The sequence below is a fragment of the Gekko japonicus genome, unplaced genomic scaffold, assembly GCF_001447785.1.
Source record: "Gekko japonicus isolate JY-2015 unplaced genomic scaffold, Gekko_japonicus_V1.1 scaffold43, whole genome shotgun sequence".
Classification (NCBI taxonomy): domain Eukaryota; kingdom Metazoa; phylum Chordata; class Lepidosauria; order Squamata; family Gekkonidae; genus Gekko; species Gekko japonicus.
Genome location: NW_015173123.1, coordinates 1,092,717 through 1,113,753, shown reverse-complemented (window position 1 = coordinate 1,113,753; position 21,037 = coordinate 1,092,717). Strand labels below are relative to the sequence as shown.

Below are 21,037 nucleotides of genomic sequence, written 5' to 3'. Positions count from 1 at the left end.
ACTCTGATCTAATTTGGGGGGGAGACTAGAAGTTGGTCCCACAGAGCAGTCAACTTTACACATCTCTCCTTAAAGGTCTGTGACAGAACCCCTCTGCCAATATTACATGCGATGAAATCTGTGCATTTAAAAAAGGGAGCAGGCCCAAGCACACACACACACCCCGCTCGCTCCACCAGTGCATGATCCCCAGCAGAGGAGCGCTGAGTCTATGCAAGCACCAAGTGTGTAAATCTAGGCTCCACCCCCATGATTGGGAATACTGCTTTTTTGACATGGCTGAACACAAGAGAGCAGTCCGCCTGCACACATTTTGCCCAAGCGCAGACTGTGCTCTTAAGCCAGCAACTGTTCACAGGTCAAGACTCTCAAGACCACACCCCCTCTATGTGCTCTGGTTTCAACAGGCCCAGGGCTGTCTGCAGAGGGCTGGAGACAACCTGCTCCAAGGAAAACTAGCAGCTCCTGCCCCCTACTTTGCTTGGGGTGGGGGTGGGGATGAAACAGTCACAAGGAGGTAGGAGCAGAAACTGCAAGGAGGGTAAAAACTAAAAGGTGCGTTCAGGAAGCAAAGCTTGCAGTTCTCTCCAGTAATCGGTATACTGAAAATTCTGTTTGAATGCCACAAAATGATGCGTTTTATGGTCTTAAAATGGTAAGATGCAGAAGTAATATCTACAAGTAATACTGCAGATATTTCAATTTCCCTCAAAATCTGTAGGATGGGGGATGTTGCACACACCCCCACAGCTTCAAAATTTCCACCAATTTTACACCTATGGATAAACAACACATTTGTTTCTTCTGTCAGAATACAGCAAACTGACCCTTTCAGCCACATGAAGTCTACACGGCTGTCTTTGCAACAGGACTATCAGCCAGGCTCCAAGAACCTTCAGTGTTAAAAAATGTGTCTGTAAAGAGCTATCAAGTTGAATCTGATTTAGGGCAACCCAAACCAGGGGCTTTCAAGGCCAGTGAGAAGTGGAGGTGTTTTGTTGCTGCCTTCCTCTGCAGAGCCTTCCTTGGTGGTCTCCCTTCCAAGCACCAACCCTGCTCAGCTTCCAAGATCTGATGAGATCGGGCTATACTGTGCTTCCTTTCCTCCCAATTCCTTTTTTATTAAGGTCAACCAAAATGACCCAAAACACTGTGCAAGCTTTTGCGCTCATCAGAATTCTTCATCAGCCTGGATGTTATAAAAAAATTTTAAATGATGGAGAACAAAAAAAACAAAACCTCATCAATACCTTAAGACACTGTCTTGTCAGCTTTTAGTAAGCCCATGTTCAAATATTAGTCACACAGACACTAACATGGTACATAAGATGCCAGCATAACGTCCCTGAATGCCATGGGGAGGGGCTGTAGTTCACTGGTAGAACACACATGAATTGCTAGCCGATCTCCCACGTTCAGTCTGTGGCATCTCCAGAAAAAGGGTCTCAAGTAACTCTACACCTAAGGCCTTGTACAGCCCCTGTAGCTAGATGGACTGGGCGTAACAGCTTCACAGTGTTGCCATGATTGGGTTGGGAAATTCCTGGAGATTTAGGGGTGGAGCCCAGGGAGGGTTGGGTTCGAGAAGGGACCTCAGCAGGATATATATATCGAACTCCCAAGTGTGTCCCCTATCTGCGGATATCTAAATCCAAAGATGGGGGCACAATTACCCCGACAGGCTATTCCACAAACTTGGGTCACCACCCAGGTTTGCAGAAAAATCTGAAAAGTTAAAGCAATACATTAGGGGGTTAAAATTGCCCCCCAAATAAAAAGTGTAATCTGCACATGCGCAGGCACTTATCACAGAGCCACTGGAAAGGGGCCTGGAGGTTGCCCTGGTGACAGAGCCTCTGATTTGCTGGCAGGTGGAGGAGAGGGAAGCCTCGGCAGGCCTGCTCAGAGCAGCTGCAGGAGAGCCACTGAGAGCAGCGGTGGCGGGGGGGGGGAGGAAACCTCGGTGGGCCCTCTCGGAGCAGCTCCAGGTGAGCTGCTGAGAGCGAGGAAAGGGAGAAAGAAGGTTCTGCTGGTTCGACCGGAGCTGGTCCGGGTGAGCTGTAGAAGGCAGCGGGTGGGAGGCAAGGCAGAGGGCACGGCAGCAGCTGCAAAGGAGTCAGGGGGCTGCACCAGGTCTGGCAAGGAAGTGTGGGGAAGATGGGATTCCCCCCCCCCCGGGTGAGTCTCACAGGCCCCCACTTGTAGAGATATTATGGCCAAGGCACCACCCTCCAGAGCAGCCATTTTCTCCAGTGGAATTGATTGCCGTAATCTGGTAAAGTGGTCTTTCCACTCAGAGGGAAAGACCTGTTAAAAACAGGCAGCATGAAGGAAAGGGTTTCATGCATTCTCCTGTTAAGCATCGTAATACTGGAATGAAGCAATTGCCGAGCATGGGCAGGTCAAATTATGAAAACCAGCGTGACAGGAGAGCTACATTTTCCCATAATGACAGTTTGTGTGCCACATCATTAAGTGTACTTAGATGGTCTTGGACAAAAAACTCAGAGCGGATTTACACAAGCAAAGAAGTCACACAGCATAGCCTCCCCAGCACTGTACCATTTCAGACAACAGGCAGGGAGGGACTGAATGACAGAATGGGCTCCACCTAAGAGCTCCTTGTGTGCAGAAAAGTAGCATATCAGGAGAGACTGCAATGTAGCCACCTCCCCAAAAGGTTAGCAAAATCCCCAACAGCCTGCACACATTAAAGACCGGGTAGTGTTGACCACACAGGACACTTCAGCTTTCTTCACCTTGTTTATTTTGTTCTCCTCCACCACATCCTTGGCTATGTCTTGGATGATTTCTGGACACAGGACGAGCAGGATGATTTGCAATGGCCACACAGCTGCTTTGCGTTTCGTGCTTTCGGCAAATCCGTCCACCAAATCAAACAACTTCTCTGCGCAATCTGCAGTGAAGGGGGGGGGGGGAGAGAACACAAAGTACTCCTGAGGTGCCAAAACCAAAACACCTCCCTTTTTTAGGGCCTCATCAATATTTAATAGCGCTGCAACACCACCACTTGGGGAAGTCAAAGGGCCCTGGCATTACTATGACCTTCATGGAAATAGACTTCGTGACAGTCACAAATGTTATATTTTTCCCTCACAAACATTTTTTTAGAAGACCCAGGCTGAAGATTTTTTTTTCCGGGGATGGGGGGAGATGGTCTGTCCACGATCCTACTTCCAGTTTCGAGCTGCCTCACCCTGGACAAGTAGGACAACTACTTAATTTTCTGTGTTATCGATAGTTACTATTGTCAGAAAATCTAACAGCAGACTGAGTGCCTCCAGCCGATCATGAAAGTGGCAAAACCTGACTGCCTACAGAGAAGGCCTCCACAGGTGTGCAGAAAAGCATCTCACTGTAAATTAAAAAGGGGAAAGAGCCTAAAGACAGCCCGATGGGGACTGAGCATGCTCAGGGAGGCAAACGACGGTTAAGGGAACAGGACACGTCTGGTGGCAGGGATGGGAAACTAGCTTGCTCAAACAGAAGGACGGGAAATTAGCTGGCTCAAGCCTTGGGAACTTACTGTACTATGTAGGAGGAGTGGGTTGGTGGGGTCCCAATCATCTTCCTCTCCCCCTACAATTCCATCTAGTAAAACCTGATACCAAAAAGGTTCCTAGATGCTCTGACCAAATCAGTCACTGAACAGCATATGAAAAATATTCATGCTCCATCAGATATTTCTTTTTCTTCTCTAAGCACTGAAGCAAAAGGCACCTGAGGTGGCTGACCTGAGATCAACCAGAGTCATGAAGTTGTGGTGCCCAACGATTGATCGCGCCTCACCTGCCAGATCTGTCTGTGGTGTCTGGTACAGCTTCGTAAACTCATCTGGATAGTTTTCCACCCAGTTCCAAAATGCCTGCATAACACATCACAAAGTATTGTTACTTCTGGGAACACGTTTTTATCGGCAGCTGTGTTTCTAGGAACATGACATATAGTCATGGATCCACCATATATCCCCACCAAATATATATATATGTACAGAGAATTTTATTGCTTGTGTGTGTTTCAGGGCACTACTGCTTTAAAATTTTCTTGGGTAGACATTCCAAATTTGGGACTTTTTTCCTGTACCACCATTTTCCAAGATGGCAGATATGGTTATTGCAATATTTATAATTCACACAGGATACTCATCTTGGTGTTAAAATACATGTTTTTGAGGTCAATAAAGCTAAATGTACTATTATATTAGTTGCAGAGACAGCCATCTTTCTTGTACCTGCCATTCTGCAAGATGAAAGTTTTTTCATGTTCTTGTAGGATGCTCATATTAGAGTCAAACCATATGTTTTTGGGGTCAATAAAACCAAATATACTATTTCCTTTTGTAGTAAAAACAAAATAAAGTATTATTACATCATCATTTATTGGATGTATTATACCAATTGCTCTCTAGTTTTGCAATCTGTTGAGCTGTGGAGTTTGTTACATGTATTATACTGGCTGCTCTTGAACTGTTTTTTAATCTTGGAATCTGCCTTGAGCCTCCATGAGAAGGCAAACAACACATGAAGCAAATAGTCTGCAGTTCAGATATAAGGACAAAACCATGACTTGCTGCAAATACAGAGGCATTAGGTTGCTTCTGAATCATTAATTACAAGCCCAGAGCATACTTGCCTTTTCAAGACTGTTGATAACCGCCAGTTGTGCAACTTTCTTTAGGGCTTTGAATTTGAACACCGTTTCTGCAAAAGTAAATATATACATATAACTCATACAATGAACTAAAATGACAAGGACTCCATAACTGTCCTAGCACCCCTACCGTATTAATTTATCGACTGATAAGTAATTAATCTTACAATGACCCCCCGTTTAGACTGGCACATAATAGCTACCAATTACTATGGAAATTTACAACGTTTCACTGCAGCACAAGCAGTTAACAGAACAAGACTAAGCCAGAAAGTCCTTGTCCCAAATCTTGACAGCTGATGTTATTTTGCATCTCATACAGCACAGGTGAGAGGCCTTTTTTGGCTCTTTTTTAATACTGCTGGCTGCCTTAAAGTTGAATAAATGGAGTAATATATAAATGGTCTGATGAAGAATCTACTCGAAACTGAGCGGTTGGCAATTTGTAGCTTGTCAAGTACGTTAACTCCTTTCTGATGTATTATATATTTAGACATTTATACCGTTTACATTTATGTATATTTTACATATTTGTTATTGATACACTGAATATGTACAATTGTATGCTGGTCATGTTAGTTCAGATTATGGAGCGACTGGCCCAAAGTACAACTTAAGAGATAAAAAAGGGAAACACCCCAAAGTTTGAGGACTAGCTCGAGCAGCGCCTTACAGTACATACTAATCCCAAAAGGACTTTACTAACATGCTAATTGCTCGATTTTAAAGAACCCAGAAGAAAAGAAGATCGTCCAACTGCAGAAGATGCTATTGACTTTAACTTTAATACTAAAAGATTAACATACTAATACTTAACATCACTCAACACTTTTCTTTATCCCTCTATAGACCCTTCCTAATTTCTTGAACTGTAAAAGCAAAATTTCTCTCCTTTTTAGGAGAGGGAAATAAATTAAAAAAAAAAAGATTATGGATTCAGGTGGTATTTTCAATTTCATATTACAATGCACCCCCCCCCCCTTCTTGTACAGGGGTACTTTGTTTCTGCATACTTCTTTCCCCCAGTTTACTAAATCTAAGTCAAATGTTCCTGCCAAATCAGTTCCCAAACACGTTAGGACATCGGAACCATTTCCAATTCAAAATTTTCCCAGAAACCCACACTCAAATGCATGAAGTATTTCTTTGAGCAAACAGGATACATGCTACCTATAAAGAATTTTGTCCACTGTTTCAAATTTTTGGTGAATCATCTCCTTGCACCCAAACCTGGGTCAACTATGATAGATTTTGATTCTTGCATGCTGACCTGGGTGGCTCAGGCTGGCCCAATTCTCATCAGACCTCAGAAGCTTAGCGGGGTTGGCCCTGGTTAATATTTGAATGGGAGACCTCCAAGGAATGCCAGGGTTGCTATGCAGAGGGAGGCATTAATCAATTCCTTTATTCCTTTAGTTTATGTCAGATCATATGACCAATGGTCTCAAGCACATCCACACTATACAACATGCATATAAAACACCAGAGCCTGCAGAGGGAGGGCAAAGGCAAACCACCTCTTGCCTTGTAAACCCTACAGGGTTGCCCTAAGTCGGCTGTGACTTCATGGCACTTTACACAAACACACGTGCCACTTTTTGGCTACAGGCCAACAACTAAGACTGCTACAGGCCATCAATGAGAAGTATAACTATAAAAATACTTTGGACGGGCCAGGCCAATCAGACTCGATTGAAATACGAACGCTCAACCCCACCCCAATCATCTCTCACCTTGCAGGATCCGCTTCAGTTTCACACAGTCCACACTGATGTACTGCAAGAGCTCGATGTCATGAACGTCAGCGTTGTCTTCAGAGCACACAGTCAGTTCCTGTAATCTAGAAAGACAAACACCAGCTTCTCAACACAGAGGGAAAAGGAATCAGGAGACTTTGCACTCTCAGCATAATGAGTGGAACACACAAAAGGGAGTGTAGTCACCTAATCGGATGAGGAATCTCATCCCTTCTGTGGGGGAATCTCCCCCCCACACACACACACACAGTCCACTGCCACACCAGGCAGCTCCTGTGCCCATCAGCTCCTGTGCCCATACAACTTGCCATGCAGCTTCCCCAGTTTGAAGGAGAAGAATCCACACGGAGCACCTGCTTTGCACATTAACGTGACAGGGGGAAGGGGAGGGGAGGGGCACACACCCACACTTCTGCGGCACAGAGAGGAATGCAAAACTACCTAGTGCCCGGGTGGGGTCACTATTTTATGAATGAGAAAACCAGGGAGGCAGACCCACAGCATTAAACTGCTACGTATGAGATAAAGCTGCCTTCTGAGTCAGACCACGGATCTGTTAAGATGGGCATTGCCTGCTCCGCTCTCTGGGATCTCAGATCGTGGTCCTTCACATCACTTCCTACCTGATCATTTAAACTGGGAACGTCAGAGACTGAACCTGGGACCTTCTTCATGCAAAGCAGAGGTTCTTCCACCAAGGCAAACCTCCTCCCCACGGATAATCTTCAGGCAGTCTTAATAGTCTGCATGCATTCCCCCCCCCAGTTTTAATTTACATGAATCTGAGGACTTAATGCGAGTATACTTCATGTGACAATGGATTAGCGCCAATCAGGCTAGCATTTGCAGTTCTGCAGCCAATGAGAGGCCTCCTTTTTTGACTTTTAGCAAACTGAATGAGTTGTAATTAAGTGGCATCCCAGACCCCTCATTCCACCACCACCCCGTCTTCTAAATGACCAATCCCACAATGGATTGCCTCACATGCCACTAATCACTAAATCAGGTGTTTTCTTTGCTAGCGGAGCAACTGCTTTGGCTCTGCCCCAAATCTGCAGATGTGTTCCTGATGCAATATGCAACTTCTGATGCTAGACGCCAAGGGAATTTTTCATTTCATCTGTTTGCAGGAAGATTTAATGGCTCAGGTTTTAAATGGGAGTGTGTCTGACATTGGATTTGACAAGCCAGAAATCCCTCTGCAAGGCTTAAAGAGGAAGCACAGACCACTGGCTGGCAAGGAACACTTACTAGCAAACCAGGCCCTTATGGAGATATGAACAACAGATGGACAAAATGTTCACATTCATTTTGATGCAGCCAACATCAAAATCAAAAGCATCACTGGAGACCCCACACTTCTTATCAGGATTCAGTTTTTCTTCCGGGGCTTTGCAGCTGAGATCTGTAAACAGGGAGCCTTTAGAAGGCTTAGAACTTGGTTCAGGTTTTATTTAATTGTTTCTGGCTGTTCCTCAAAATGGAAATGCAGGGATTTGTTTTTTTATTTTGCAAGCGACATCTCTCATCAAGTATTTACGCATTGAAAACATTTTTTAAACCCACATCCTCCACAGCTGGCTGCCAAGAATAACTCTTTTTAAAAAAAGATTATTAGAGGCTTTTAAAGTTTAGTTGAGGCTCCCTTTAATCTCAGAAGTCTGCTGTCTAATGTCTCAAACTAGTCTTAATCTAGTGCATTCATCCTTACCACAGACAAGATTACAGTCCAGAGAGCAACATCATCTCTGGCTATCTAAACAAATGGCAGAACAGGGAGCCTGAACTTTCTCCGACGGCAACTATGATAAGAAGGCCCTCCCCAGATTTGCCACGGAAGCCCAGAAAAAGGATCATCATGTCTTGAACGGAGAGAGCATGAACCTATATTGTATGTACAGACCTCTAAAGCCTTCTCTGTCACTGACTGAATGGAACTCCCAGTGCCCCATCTACCATCTTTTCACTCCTCCCTTTCTCCAAGTAGTTCACGGCAGCATACATGGAGATGTATTCATCCTCCATTTTAACCACAGCCCTGCAGAGTAGGTTAGGCTAAGGAGACATGACCCAAGGTCACACCATGAGTTTCATGGCTGAAGGGGGCTTTGAATCTAGACCCAACCCCTAGCCTACCCCAACAATTTAATCCCCTCACCACATCACGTTTCTATGATGGAGACAAGTGCAAACACCAAGTGAGGCAGAAGCCATTTTGTCAGCCTGGTGACAGAAAATGGCTCCAACTGAGGTGCCATTCATTTACCTCCTCGCTTAAATAACAATGTTTTATATTACATCCTGCCATAGATGCGAAACTCCTGTTATCACCTAATTTGATCTCCAGTTTTCAACCGAAGCTTGATTACAAAATGCTCAACTCTGGGAATGAAAAGGTGTTTTCTCTTAGCACCAAGATCTGATTTTTCTATAAGACCCCTCAACAATCTAGCAAACCTTCCAGGTATGGGCACGCAACACCTTCTATGCACTCACCGGGTAGAAATGCGGCTAAAGACGGCATTGAAGTTGTTGCAGCTGAGAGAGAAGAGGACCCCTGAGGCAGAGCTGCGAAGTTCAGCTGCGTGTTGATTCCCTTCTCGGTAGGTGTGGATAAAGTGGCAGATCTCCGGCAACAATTGTTTGACCAGCATCGTCTCATCAAGCCGCATAGTGTCCTTCGGTTGCTAAAAAAAGTGAGAACCCGGAAGGATTTTTTTGTTTAGTTCCACACTCTCCACCATTCATAACTCAAAGAACACCGACATTCATAAATAAGCTACGAAAGTTGAAATTATGCATCTGAATTACTGGGACACCAAACCAACCTACATGTGTCACAGTGTCCCATAGCTACCCACCGACATGCTCCCCAATCAGGTTTGCCATGTGCTTGCTGGCACTCCATCAGCCAGAGGAAGGAATAAATAACTTTGTTAAAAAATGGTTGGTGATGACATGATGTCACTTCCAGGTTTTTGTCAGAAGTTGTATCAGTCTTCTCTAGGAATTGCCAGAAACTCTATGGTTTTTACTGCAGAGTGTCCAGCGATTCCTAGAGGGGTGCACACCATCACTGACTGCCACCACCCCATATCCCCACCGCACCTTGTGTTGGTTGCCAGGCTAGGCCTAGAACCCCTAACCCCAATCCCTCCGCCCAGCCTCAGTCTCCAATCCCCTGCTGCCTCCACTTTTTTAGATCAGACCTTGACAAATTTTCTTTGCCTTTAGGCAAAAACATTCAAGAGCCAAACTTACTTTTCAGCTTTAGGGCTTTATATTTTAAGGATCATGACCATACTTTCTAATTATTGCCACTGCAAAACCTAACCTAAACTGTTCAATTTCTTGTCATTTCTAAAAGCTATAACAAAAGTGCTGTAGTGTATAAATAATTGTGTCTTAACCCCTGGTTGTTATCATACCAAAAATGAACCTCTATCCCTCAACTAAATAGGCTTTGTACTTCTGCTGGAATTACTAGGCTCCCTCCGCGATCACAGGTCTCGGCGCCAGGGCACACACTGTGGTGCCTGGGATTGGCTGGGCTTTGCTTTACACAAATGACATTTTGCCTCCAAATGAGAAACGCTAATCTGCTGTTTCAATCCCTCATTTGGAAGCAAACTACCATTTCACAAAAACCTAAAGCTGGCCAACCTGCCCAAATTGGACAAGTTACCTTTAATCAAAGAAGGAATCAAGGAACAAGGAATAAAAAAATCCGTGGAGGATGCAAGGGGAAGAGGAAGGGCGTGAGTCTGGGCAACCATGGTTTAAAGTGTCAGGGACGTGACATTACAACCAGGTTCATTATCTGTAGCAGGGCTGTGCCGCAACATTTCTGGCCATAGATCCCACCTCCTTTGCCTGTAAAGGAATTTTATTGCCACACAACAAGAGCAGCATAACATAACATAACATTATTTATTACGGTCAAAGACCCATCAAACAGCATACAGGATCAAAAAAGCAATCCCAAGTTACCAAAACACTACAGAGAAGAGACATCATAAGGAGTATTAAGGAGGAGCTTGCGCTTTGCAAATGCAGTAAAAAGAAATTTAGCAACGTTCCTTGATATTGCAGTGGATTTATCCTCCAATAGATATTTCTACACAAGTCCCTCAGAATGGATTGCTAGTTGTCCTTGGACCCTAAATGACCTTAATATAGGTGTAATTAAGAGGGCTCTTTCTTCTGCACAATAAGAGCAATGAAATAAAATATGGGGGAGGGTCTCAATTGACTCAGAGGGGCATGAGCAAAGTCTCAAATGCCTGGGGATACGTTGGAATCTTCCGGAAAGAACTGCCAATGGAAAAGCATCAAATCTGGCTCTGGAGAAAGCCCATCTATGATTTGGGTTGGAGATATTAGCTAGATATAGAGGAGTAGTCATATAAATTTCGGGTTTGAACAAGAGCAGCAATTTTCTGTCCTTCTCCACAGCTGCACAAAGCCTGTCAGCCTGACAAGCTAATCAAATACACAGAAATAAATAGGCTGCCCCACAGGTCCAAGGCATGTGGGGATACAGCGACCCAGGGACTTGAAGCCAAGGGCTGGGTTCTTATGTTTCACTGTTCACAGCAATCTCATAAATGCATGTACTGTCCACACATATTATACAGAGAGGTGTCAGATGACAACGAAAGAGCTATTTTGTCTGTCCTAGCTTGGAAAGCCATCTTTTGCACTTGGTATCGAAAAACTGCAAACAGCTATAGATGACCTCATTACACTGAACTTGAAAATGTGTTAAAGGCAGCTTTGGGAGTCAACAGAGACTCTTCAATTTCACCAAAGTTCAAGTTTGGTTTTCCAACTGTACGACTCAGCAAAAGCAGCTGACCCAACGATTTCATCCCAAAGGGCCCTTGAGAGCAGAGTGAAGCGAAGAGAGGAACGCTGGGCTGAAAGCGTCAGGACTGGATTCCCACTGGAAGTTTAGATAAAGTTTACAAATGTAAACCAGGAAGCACCTGCAAAATTCATCTTCTGAAGCATAAGAGAAAGCTCCGTTACTGGAACACAGCTCTGAGCCAACTGGCGTAAAAGCAAGCAGCTCAAAGGAGATCTCCAGAAGATCTTAGGCAGTGGTGAGACTTTTAGTTTAAAAATTAGTTACCCATTCATTTTTTTAGAAGTTTCTTTCTTGAACTGGCTGAGCAGCAAGATTTTAAAAAATTCTTCAGCACAGAAGGCTAATTTTAAATTTTCACATAACACCCACATGATTATATTCTTTACATCTGAAAGTACCAAAGTCTGTAAGTTTGCTTTCTATATGCAATGTGATTTATTTTTGTGTCACTCCCCCCAGGAAGGGGGGATGTTTTTAAGCAGAACAGGAATTAGTCATGAAGAACTTTCTTAAACTTGCAACTGTTCAAAGCTTGCTCTACCCAGTTAGCTCCCATCGCTGTTGAAAGACAAGCCATGTCTGTACTTGGATGCAAAAATGCATCAGCCACTGAGTAGGCCTACACAACAGAAAGCTCTGCCCTTCTAAAGGATGCATTGATGGTGATCATGTACAGAAAGGTTCGGGGGGGGGACTGTTGTTTGCTTTTGTATTTTTATAAAATGCATCTATGCATCCATTCATTTTTATCCTACTCCTCTTTTAATGAGCTTGCGGCCATGTACGTCATTATTCCCTCTCCATTTTATCATCACAACACCCCTGTGAGGTAGGCTAGGCTGCAAGAAACTGACTGGCCAAAGGTCACCTGTGAGCTTCCTGGATCAGCAGGGATTTGAGCCTGGAGGTGTAACCCAGGGGTCCCCAACCTTTTTGAGCCTATCATCACCATTGAAAACCTGACACAGGGTGGGGAGTGCAGCCACAAAATGTCAAAGAGTGAAGTTTTGCATAACTATAATCGTAAATCTTCCAGCATTTCAGACAGAAGATCTGTTTAACTGGATGCCTTTTAAAATAAACGATTTTTTTTCAATTCAATTCAATTTATTACAGGTCTTTATGACCGAAGTCTTGACCAAGAGGATACCAAAGGGGGATAAAATAGGTACATAAAATAGACATAAATATGTCAAGGTACATAATAACAGTCACATAAAACCCAGGCTGAGCCCAGAGATTAAAAATTACCTAACTACACTTGGGGCGGAGCCAACTAACTAAAATCATCCGAAGATTAAAAATCGGTGTCGAAGTTTTCAGAAGTGCTGGACTTTTCAATGCTTCTTGAGAGCAGCCACCTTAGCCAAGAACCGCGCCACGTTAGCTGTTATCAGTCCATCGGCATTTGAGTCAGATAACAGTACTGAGAGCACCCAAGGTTGCGCGGGAAGATTCATCTTCGTGAGAATAGGAGAGATATAAGTGCCTCTAACTTGAGTCCAGTGGGGACAGCGAAATATCAGGTGATCTAAGGTTTCAATTTCGCCAGAATTGCACAGACAAAGGCGATCTGAGTAAGAAAGGCCTCCAAATCTTCCCAGAGTTACCATTGTTGGAAATACATTTAAGCGGGCCAGCATAAAGGCGCGGCGGTGAGATGGAATTGATAACGTTGAATAAAAGTCAGGAAATCTCTCTGGAGGGGACAACCCCAAAGCCAACGGAGAGCAGGTGCGTCTTGCCCTGGCCACGGTGCTGGCCCAATCCAACTGTTTAAGTTTCTTCAAGGTTTCCTCAAGCTGAGAGGGCATCAGCTCTTCGTTAGGTGAGGACATCGGCACTCCCAATGTCCTGAGTTTACCAGCAAGAAGGGACAACCAAGGGTTGGATGTCGTGTCCTTTAAGATGGAACGAAGAAAGCCGGCCTGGGGGTGATGACTTGGGTCAGATAACTTAAATCTCAACTTGAATGCCCTCTTCCAAGCACGTGCTTCAAGCGAAGATTGAACCAGTTCCATACGAAGGACAGTCCCAGCAACACACCGTGGCGTTCCAGTAATTCTCCTAAGGAAGGAGTTTAGCTGGGAATCCAATTTCTCATCCACGCCAGCAATCCAGATTTCTACACCGTATAAAATTTGGGAGACCACCTTCGCATTGTACACCTCGATGGCCGGGGGAATCCGCTTAGCCCCCTTTGTACGGAAGAATTTCTCAACCAGTGCCGTGGCGAGTCTGGATGACTTCTTAACGTATGTCAGATGAGCGGACCAGGATAGATTGTAACTAAAAACAATACCTAGGTATCGGAAGGAGGAAACCCATTCTAGTTGGCCATTCCCAACTTTAAAATACAGAGGACCTCTTCTTCTCTTGACAGAGAAGCGAAGAACCTTGGACTTTGCATAATTCACGATAAGCTCTTCTTGTTTGCAATAGTCCAAAAAGGCATTGACAGTAGACCTCAGTCCAACTTCAGATGTTGCCAGCAAAACAGCATCGTCAGCATAAAGTAAAAGTGGTATAGGAAGACCAGCTAAATACGGAGGATGTCTGGCTCTCATTTTAAGAAACGGCACCAAATCATTAATATAGATGTTAAACAGGCAGGGGGCCAACAAACATCCCTGTCTAACTCCCTTCTGCACTGGAAAGGAGTCTGTCCTGACTCCTGAAGAATTCACTCGAACCGAGGCAGATGTTTTAGAATAGAGAGCCATAATCAATCCCAGTAGTCTGCGGTCAATATTGGTGTTCAATAACTTCTCCCACAATCTGCGACGAGAGATGGAGTCGAAGGCAGCCCTCAAATCCATGAAGGCCGCATAGAGACAACCTCTTGGACGCAAGGAATACTTGCTGGCAAGATGGAGAAGCGTCAGACAATGGTCTGTAGTAGCGACACCCTGTCGAAAGCCACACTGTTCAGGAAAAAGGAACCTCTCTTCATCAAGCCATTTCTGGAGTCTCTCCTGAAGGAGTGCAGAGTAGATCTTCCCAGGGGTAGCAATAAGGCTAATCGGTCTATAATTCCCTGGGTCGTTGGTATCCCCACCTTTGTGGATAGGTACCACAGTAGCTGTCTTCCAAATATCGGGGATATTAGCTGACTTGTTGATATCCGAAAACAGGTGGGCCAAGCGATGAGCCCACCATTCGGGATTCACCAAAAATAGTTCTAGAGGTATAAAATCCGGGCCCACCGCTTTGCCACGCTTCATCTGATTAAAACGTTCAAGTACTGACTCTGGAGAGACCCGCTCCCAGTCCGGAGCAGAGATCAACACCTCATCAATTTCCTTCTCATCGACAGGGCATTCTGAGGATTGGTACAAAGCTGCAAAATGCACCCTCCATCTGGCTGGGGAAATTGTTGTCACGATGTCAGCCTGACGTCCTGGTCTAACAAGCCTCCAAAAGGCCTTCACATCCCTGGACTCCAAGATGGTAGCAAGAGATTCCCAGTCTTGAGTGGCCATGGCTTCCTTTTTCACTCGAATTAGGTCCTTAAAAACTTTTTTGAGAGAAAAAAATCCAATCAAGTCCTCAGGTCTCCTAGTAAGTCTAAAACGCCGCAATTTTACTCGAATGGCCTTCTTGGCCAACCTACATTCGGCATCAAACCAGTGATTTGGATGACTTTCTGGCATCCTCCGCTGGTCCTCAGAAACCCGCTTAACTGAGGAACAACTATCCACAAAAAAGTTAAGAAGGTCAAGGTAAAGTATAGATTGCAGCTGGGAGGGATTTATCAGAGAGGGAAACTCAGGGAAATTACCAGAGTCCAGGCGATCTTGAATCTCAGCCACCTGCAAAGCATCCACTGGTGGGTTCCTCCGAGCACATCTAATCCACTGTATAGCATCTCCGCTGGACTTTATCACAACTGCCTCCCCTAAGTGACCAGTGGGAATGTTTAGAGAAAGAGACAGTGGAAGATGATCACCCCCTAGGTAGTCTCCAACGACAAACTCTTGCACCAAGGGGAAAAATTCTTGAGATATTAAAAGAAAATCAATAACACTAGAACCCTTTGGGGTATAACACGTAAAATCACCTGGTATATCCGGAAAAACTACACCATTTAGGAAAACCAGATTCTGCATTAACGCCATCATAGCTAGCCATTTGCCAGCTAGATTGACCTTCAGGTCCTTGGAGACACGAGAAAACCAAGGAGGGGGCAAAACTAAGTCGTCCAGGTCACCCACCAAGGACAACAATTGGGCATCAGAGGCACCAATCCTAGCATTCAAGTCCCCTCCCACGAGTATCATAGCGGCGGGATAAGTCTGCTGAAGCTTCTCAACCGTTCCTTCCAACTCACTCCAGTGCTTTTCAATCTCTTCCTCTAGTAAAAGCGGGGGGATATAATTGTTCACCAGAAGTATGGTATGATCAGAGGAAGTCAATTTCAAAATAATCACCATCCGATAAGGTGAAGACATCAGAAGAGAACACATAGTCACTGGCAAGTTGTTGGAGATCAGGCACGCCACACCGGCCCTGGGACACTGTATGCACATGCAGTAGTGCAGTGAAGCAGTATGGCAGTTGTCGCCAAAACAAGTGTTTAAAAAATCTGAACAGCCCATCAAATCTCCAACAGCCAATCAGAAGCCCTGCTGGGCAAATGCCCCACCCACTTTCTAAAAAACACTTGGCAGGTGCCAGGGCACCATGTTGGGGAACCCCACTGTAGCCACTACATCATGTTGACTGCCACAGTGAAACAGGGGGCCCCAGAGCACCCTTGGGGATTGGGGATAAAGTTTATTGGGGATAAAGTTTAAGAGACTGAATCACCAATAAATAAATCAGAAAATATATATATATACAATATGTTCTGCTCTAAGAGAAAAATGTTATGAAATGTTAGTCCAGTGCTATTTAACTCCATATAAACTACTAAGAGAGCAATGTATTGAAAATGTAACCAGGTGGCAATTGGCTGGTCACATACTGACAATTACAGCTAATTATAAATTATAATATATAGTTTGAAAGCCTTTAAAATAGCAAAACAATTAAATTTACCAATTGTTTTGTAATTAGCATAAATGATAACCCTGCTGATGACTGAAATATCTCTCTGTGTTGCTTTAAATGATGTTAATACTTTAAAAACACTGGACGTTTTGACCATTTTCAACCTGTCAACTGACGAGGACCTGGCCAGGACATCTAGCCCGCTCCAGTTCTGCCTGCTTGGCGCTACTGGCCTCTTGGTGCCACCCAACCACACAAGTGACACCGACGGGACCCTTGGCCCTCAGCATGCCAGTTGACCAAGCCATCTGTTTATTCGGTATATCAGCAGCCCAATTACAGACAATACAAAAAAGGTACCAATAATATATATAAAATTGGAACGATACAGACCAAGCCTGGGTGTCAGTCAACAAAGCTTTTACCATAAAAAACTAAGTACACATACAAGTGGTCTAAGAACTTCTACAGACCGAGAGGTTGCAATTGGGCTGCCAAACCAAACTGGGCGGCATCATTCCCAAATTACAAAACTTACATATCTTCACCAGCATTTACCTTGAGAAGCACATACAGTTACAGGTTCTGCACTTATAGTTAGCCTAAGTGAATGCTTAGGAGATACTGGTTACTCACCCCAGCAAGACATTTTTCCAGTGTATCCAAAATAATCAGCTGAGAGAGATACAAGTTCTTTTCAGCAGCCTCTCCAAATATTCTCTGGAAGAGAAGAGACCCACTGAAGTTATCATTGCAAACATGCATTTGCCGTCCATCATCCCCAAACACTACCTTAGCACCTCGAAACCAGCGAACATTCTGGATTCTTGGGGATTTCAGTAAGATTTTGACTTCCAGGATCAAAGCAAAATGTTTGCAGAAAACTACCAAAACTAAATGTGAGGAAGACTTTAACATGGCTGGAATCTCATCCCAGCCCTTTCCCTGATCCCTGCACTTTCCCCAACCACCGCACTTCTCTCTGCAGTATTCTGATAATCTTGACAAAGTAAAGGAAAATCATGCAGACTTTGCAATGCACAGGTTTTAAGAGATACAGAATTCACCCTGGGGAAGAAAGAGGCCTTTAAGTGTTGAAGATGCTGAAGTTTGTAACATCTAGAAGACAGATAAAACTGCCCAAACACGACCTGGAAAAGTTGTGACTCCTTCCCCCAGGCCCACACAAGCTCAGAAGGGAAGGAGGATTTTGCACCAAAAAGGCTTCACTCTATGAGGTTCCAAATTGAGATGATGCGCAGACATGGAACCTGCTTGTGTGATGCAGAGGCCGCAAAGACGCAGCTTCAGTGCCCAGGGGTGGACCAGAGAGCACCTCTAACACAGTGCCTCTGCCAGAACACCAGTTGGTGGGGGGGGGGGTAACAGAATCAAGGGGCAGAAGTTTGGCACAACAAAGTTTTTCCTTCTGAATATGGCCCCCATCCCATCCTACAGTAGCATAATGCTCAATTATGAGTCCTTTCTCAAGGCTTTGCCTAGTTCCCACGAAACCTAAGATCAAGCACAAAAAATATGCACTGTGTCCTCCCCCACTGCAACCACCACACACATTCCTTTGCAGGCTGGCAGGCAGTTCCCTCTAAGCTGCGCTAGAAGATGCTGGCACACAACATTTCAGAGGCCAGCTCAGAGGATTTCTGCTTCAGCTGGCAAACGAGCTTCCATAGGAAACAATGGAGGATGGGGGCACCTTCTTCTGGGGCCCACGGAATTGGACTCCCTGAAACTTTGAAACTTGGAGGGTTTTTTGAGCAGAGGCACCAGCAACTATGCTGCTAATCTGGTGCCTCCACCTCAAAAAACAATCCCCCCAGAGCACCAGATACCCCTCGATCAATTCTCCATTATAGCCTATGGGGCTCTTTGACTATAATGGTTCCCATTTGCTATAACTGCGGCAGAAAAAAAATGTGTTGTGTTTCTTTTGCACAGCCCTATTATGCTTTTCAGTATGATTTGTAAGCAGCCTTGAGTCACTGGGAAAGTGAGACATAAATATCTGAATAACTAAGTAGTTTGGGCAGGTTGATAACATTTAAGCAACTTCCTGTTTGTTAGGTTAGGCAGGGTTCTGACAGTGTTCACTAAAAAACCAAATTAGACTGCAAGGACCCCCCGCCCCCAGTGCTGGTATGTTTTCTAAGGGTCAGCGCAATGTGATGGTCCAAGGCCAGGCACACCAATCTAGTGGACTGGGATGGTAGAACTGAAGCCGAGTTTACCAATATAGTGGAAAGGGGCAAGTAGACCTGTTCTCTGAAGGCCTGGTCTACCCCCCATAGAGGACATTTTGTGTAATGCAAGTTGACTTGATTCTGCTTTCTCTTATAATGCTTAAATTATTCTTAAAATATAGTTTAACTATAGTTTAAAAGAATTCATTTTGAGATCTTTACAAGGTTATGGAAATAATCTTCTTAAAAATAATTTATGCAATAGTCAAATGTAGACTTGCTCACAACTTTAAAGCTACTAGCTTTTTCCACTCACAACACTGTGGAGCTTACAGAGAACATTGGTGGCAGGTAGGGTCGCCAGCAGCTGGAGGAAAAATGTTCTCTACCTTTGATACAGGAAGAAGGGGATTTTATCCATCAGGTGATGTTATTTACCTCCTTGCCATGAAAAGCTTCAGCACCTTTGTTAAAGGGGCAAGAATGTATTCTTCAGGCCTGTTGGCACCCCAGTTGCAGGAGGCAGACTGTGGCCCATTGGTGCATCACTCTCTAGTTTCTGTAGCCCACCAAAGTCCTGCTGGCTGCTATAGATCCTTGCAAAGAACTGTCATTCCTTGATCCGATTCAACTATGAACTTGGCTGGTTCTTAGGCAGGAGTCCCTATTCACTGTCACTTAATACAGCTTGGTTAGGTTTGACAGTTGCAAGGATTGGATCCTGTCTAAATCCTGTGCACGAAAGTGCTTCTTCCCTTCCTTCCCCCCTCCAGAAGTAACCCAAATTGGCCCTTGAGATGTTGCTCCTTTGAAATGTTGCTCTGAGGGACTGCCCCCCAATAGGGAAGATTTGCTACAAGAGGAGAGGGATTGCCCCCCCCCACAAACAGAAATATGGATCCCTTCTATAGGATCCAACCTAGAAAGTTCTTCTGTTTAGTCAATCAAACACATGTTGTCAGAGCACAGGAATTCTGGGAAACAAGAAGACCTTAAAAGAGCGACGTCAGCCCATCCCTGCCTGGAATACAGCATGAGTGGTTCACCCCTTTGCACAGGCAACGGACCCTGCTTTTGTCCTAGTTATTCGTGAGTCAAGGCTTGACCAAATCTAATTTTAAGTAGGCACACTATGACAAACTTTGAGGGCCCCCATTCCAAAAAGATGCTACTCAACACACGAAATGCTCCCCAGAGGGCCAGAGCTCTTCCGGCCTGTCAGGCTCCACAACACATTATAGTTGCCCCTTCTTAGCTTTCAGATTTCCTCCCCCTGAGTCCATAATAACAAAATAGGACTTACCATATTGTTGACATTTTTTAAGATATTGGTGAGTCCACTGATTACCAGCGAAAATTTGTACTTGGAAATGTTGATGAGACACTCCTTGTTATGTTCTGTGCTGACTTTGGTGTGGGTATTCTGTTGGCCAGCTTTGATGGGAAGCTGCAGAAAAGCAGAATTGGTGAGCATCCACAGAGGTGGAAATATGCAGCGTTTCCTACATGTAAGGTTTCACAGACAAGTGGAGAGGGAAGAGCTTATTAAAAATAACACTACAGAAGCAGGTTCTGAGATTTCAGCATTACGGGGTTCTCCTCCTCGGCAATGCTGGCTTGCCACCTGGCCCTGTACACCTTCCATCCCCGCAAGCAGACTGGCAAAATGCATCGCTTTAACCAATAGCAGGCAGAACGCTTCCATGCTCATACCCCCAAGAGCACATGCCACCAAATGCCAAAAGGCCACAAGACGGAAGTTTTCAAAAATAACACAGATCACCACCCACATTTTCTCCACCACCATAACCCTGCCAACTGCTGGACACTATCACACAACGAGGCAAATGGTTTTGATAGTATCTTTGGCTCAGCAGCTCAGATATAATACTGGGACCAACAACTGAGTGCAAGGCAGACAATCAGCACCGTCAGTCAAGCGCCTCCCTCCCTAAGTCCAGTAGTACAGGCCACCCTTCCAATACCTCATCCTTTACTTCTTACAGTTTTTACAACCTAAGTCATAAACAGCAAACCCTCAGCCCATGGGAGGAGAACCTAAAAGTCAGTTATCATGTAATTTAACAACAGCTGCCAGAAAAATTTTGCTGCACACAGAATGGTTTGTTTATCTTTGTCTCTGAGTAGCCAGGATGATTCTGCTTCTGGAGAAAGAGAGTTCTGATTAAATACTGGGGAGATCAATTCAGGATCTTAGTTCTCAGAATTTAGGACAATCGAAGAGCCAATTCTGCTGCTGCCACCATTGCAGAGTCTATCTGAGTATGGAATTCCACTGAATCTTCCTAGCGTCACTGCTGAAGGTGGGGGGCAATCAGGCACGCTGGTATAAAAGCCACCTACCCCTCATCAGGATGGACCTGGGCGCTCTTCTAAAGTAACCCAAAATCTTAATTAAAGTGGGATTCTCTGAGCAAATTTAGGAGTGTAGCTTTTGCAAAACAAAAAAACAAAACAAAACAAAGATCAGCAGTCCCTACATGCAAACCTCACTAATGGAACACAGGGGGGGGGGGGGGGGTGCGGCA

The 21,037-nt window shown here is 44.7% G+C and overlaps 1 protein-coding gene across 1 annotated transcript in view; it reads right to left on the bottom strand.

Annotated features, from left to right (window-relative positions):
• NF1 (neurofibromin 1) overlaps positions 1-21,037 on the bottom strand; it is a 306,134-nt gene that overhangs the window by 284,950 nt on the left and 147 nt on the right. Inside the window, exons 2-8 of the mRNA XM_015421915.1 lie at positions 19,792-19,935; positions 16,927-17,010; positions 8,925-9,115; positions 6,405-6,511; positions 4,654-4,721; positions 3,811-3,886; positions 2,760-2,917 (exon numbers count right to left, since the gene is read on the bottom strand). Coding sequence (XP_015277401.1) covers positions 2,760-2,917; positions 3,811-3,886; positions 4,654-4,721; positions 6,405-6,511; positions 8,925-9,115; positions 16,927-17,010; positions 19,792-19,935 — 828 coding nt within the window. The remainder of the gene's footprint in view (positions 1-2,759; positions 2,918-3,810; positions 3,887-4,653; positions 4,722-6,404; positions 6,512-8,924; positions 9,116-16,926; positions 17,011-19,791; positions 19,936-21,037) is intronic.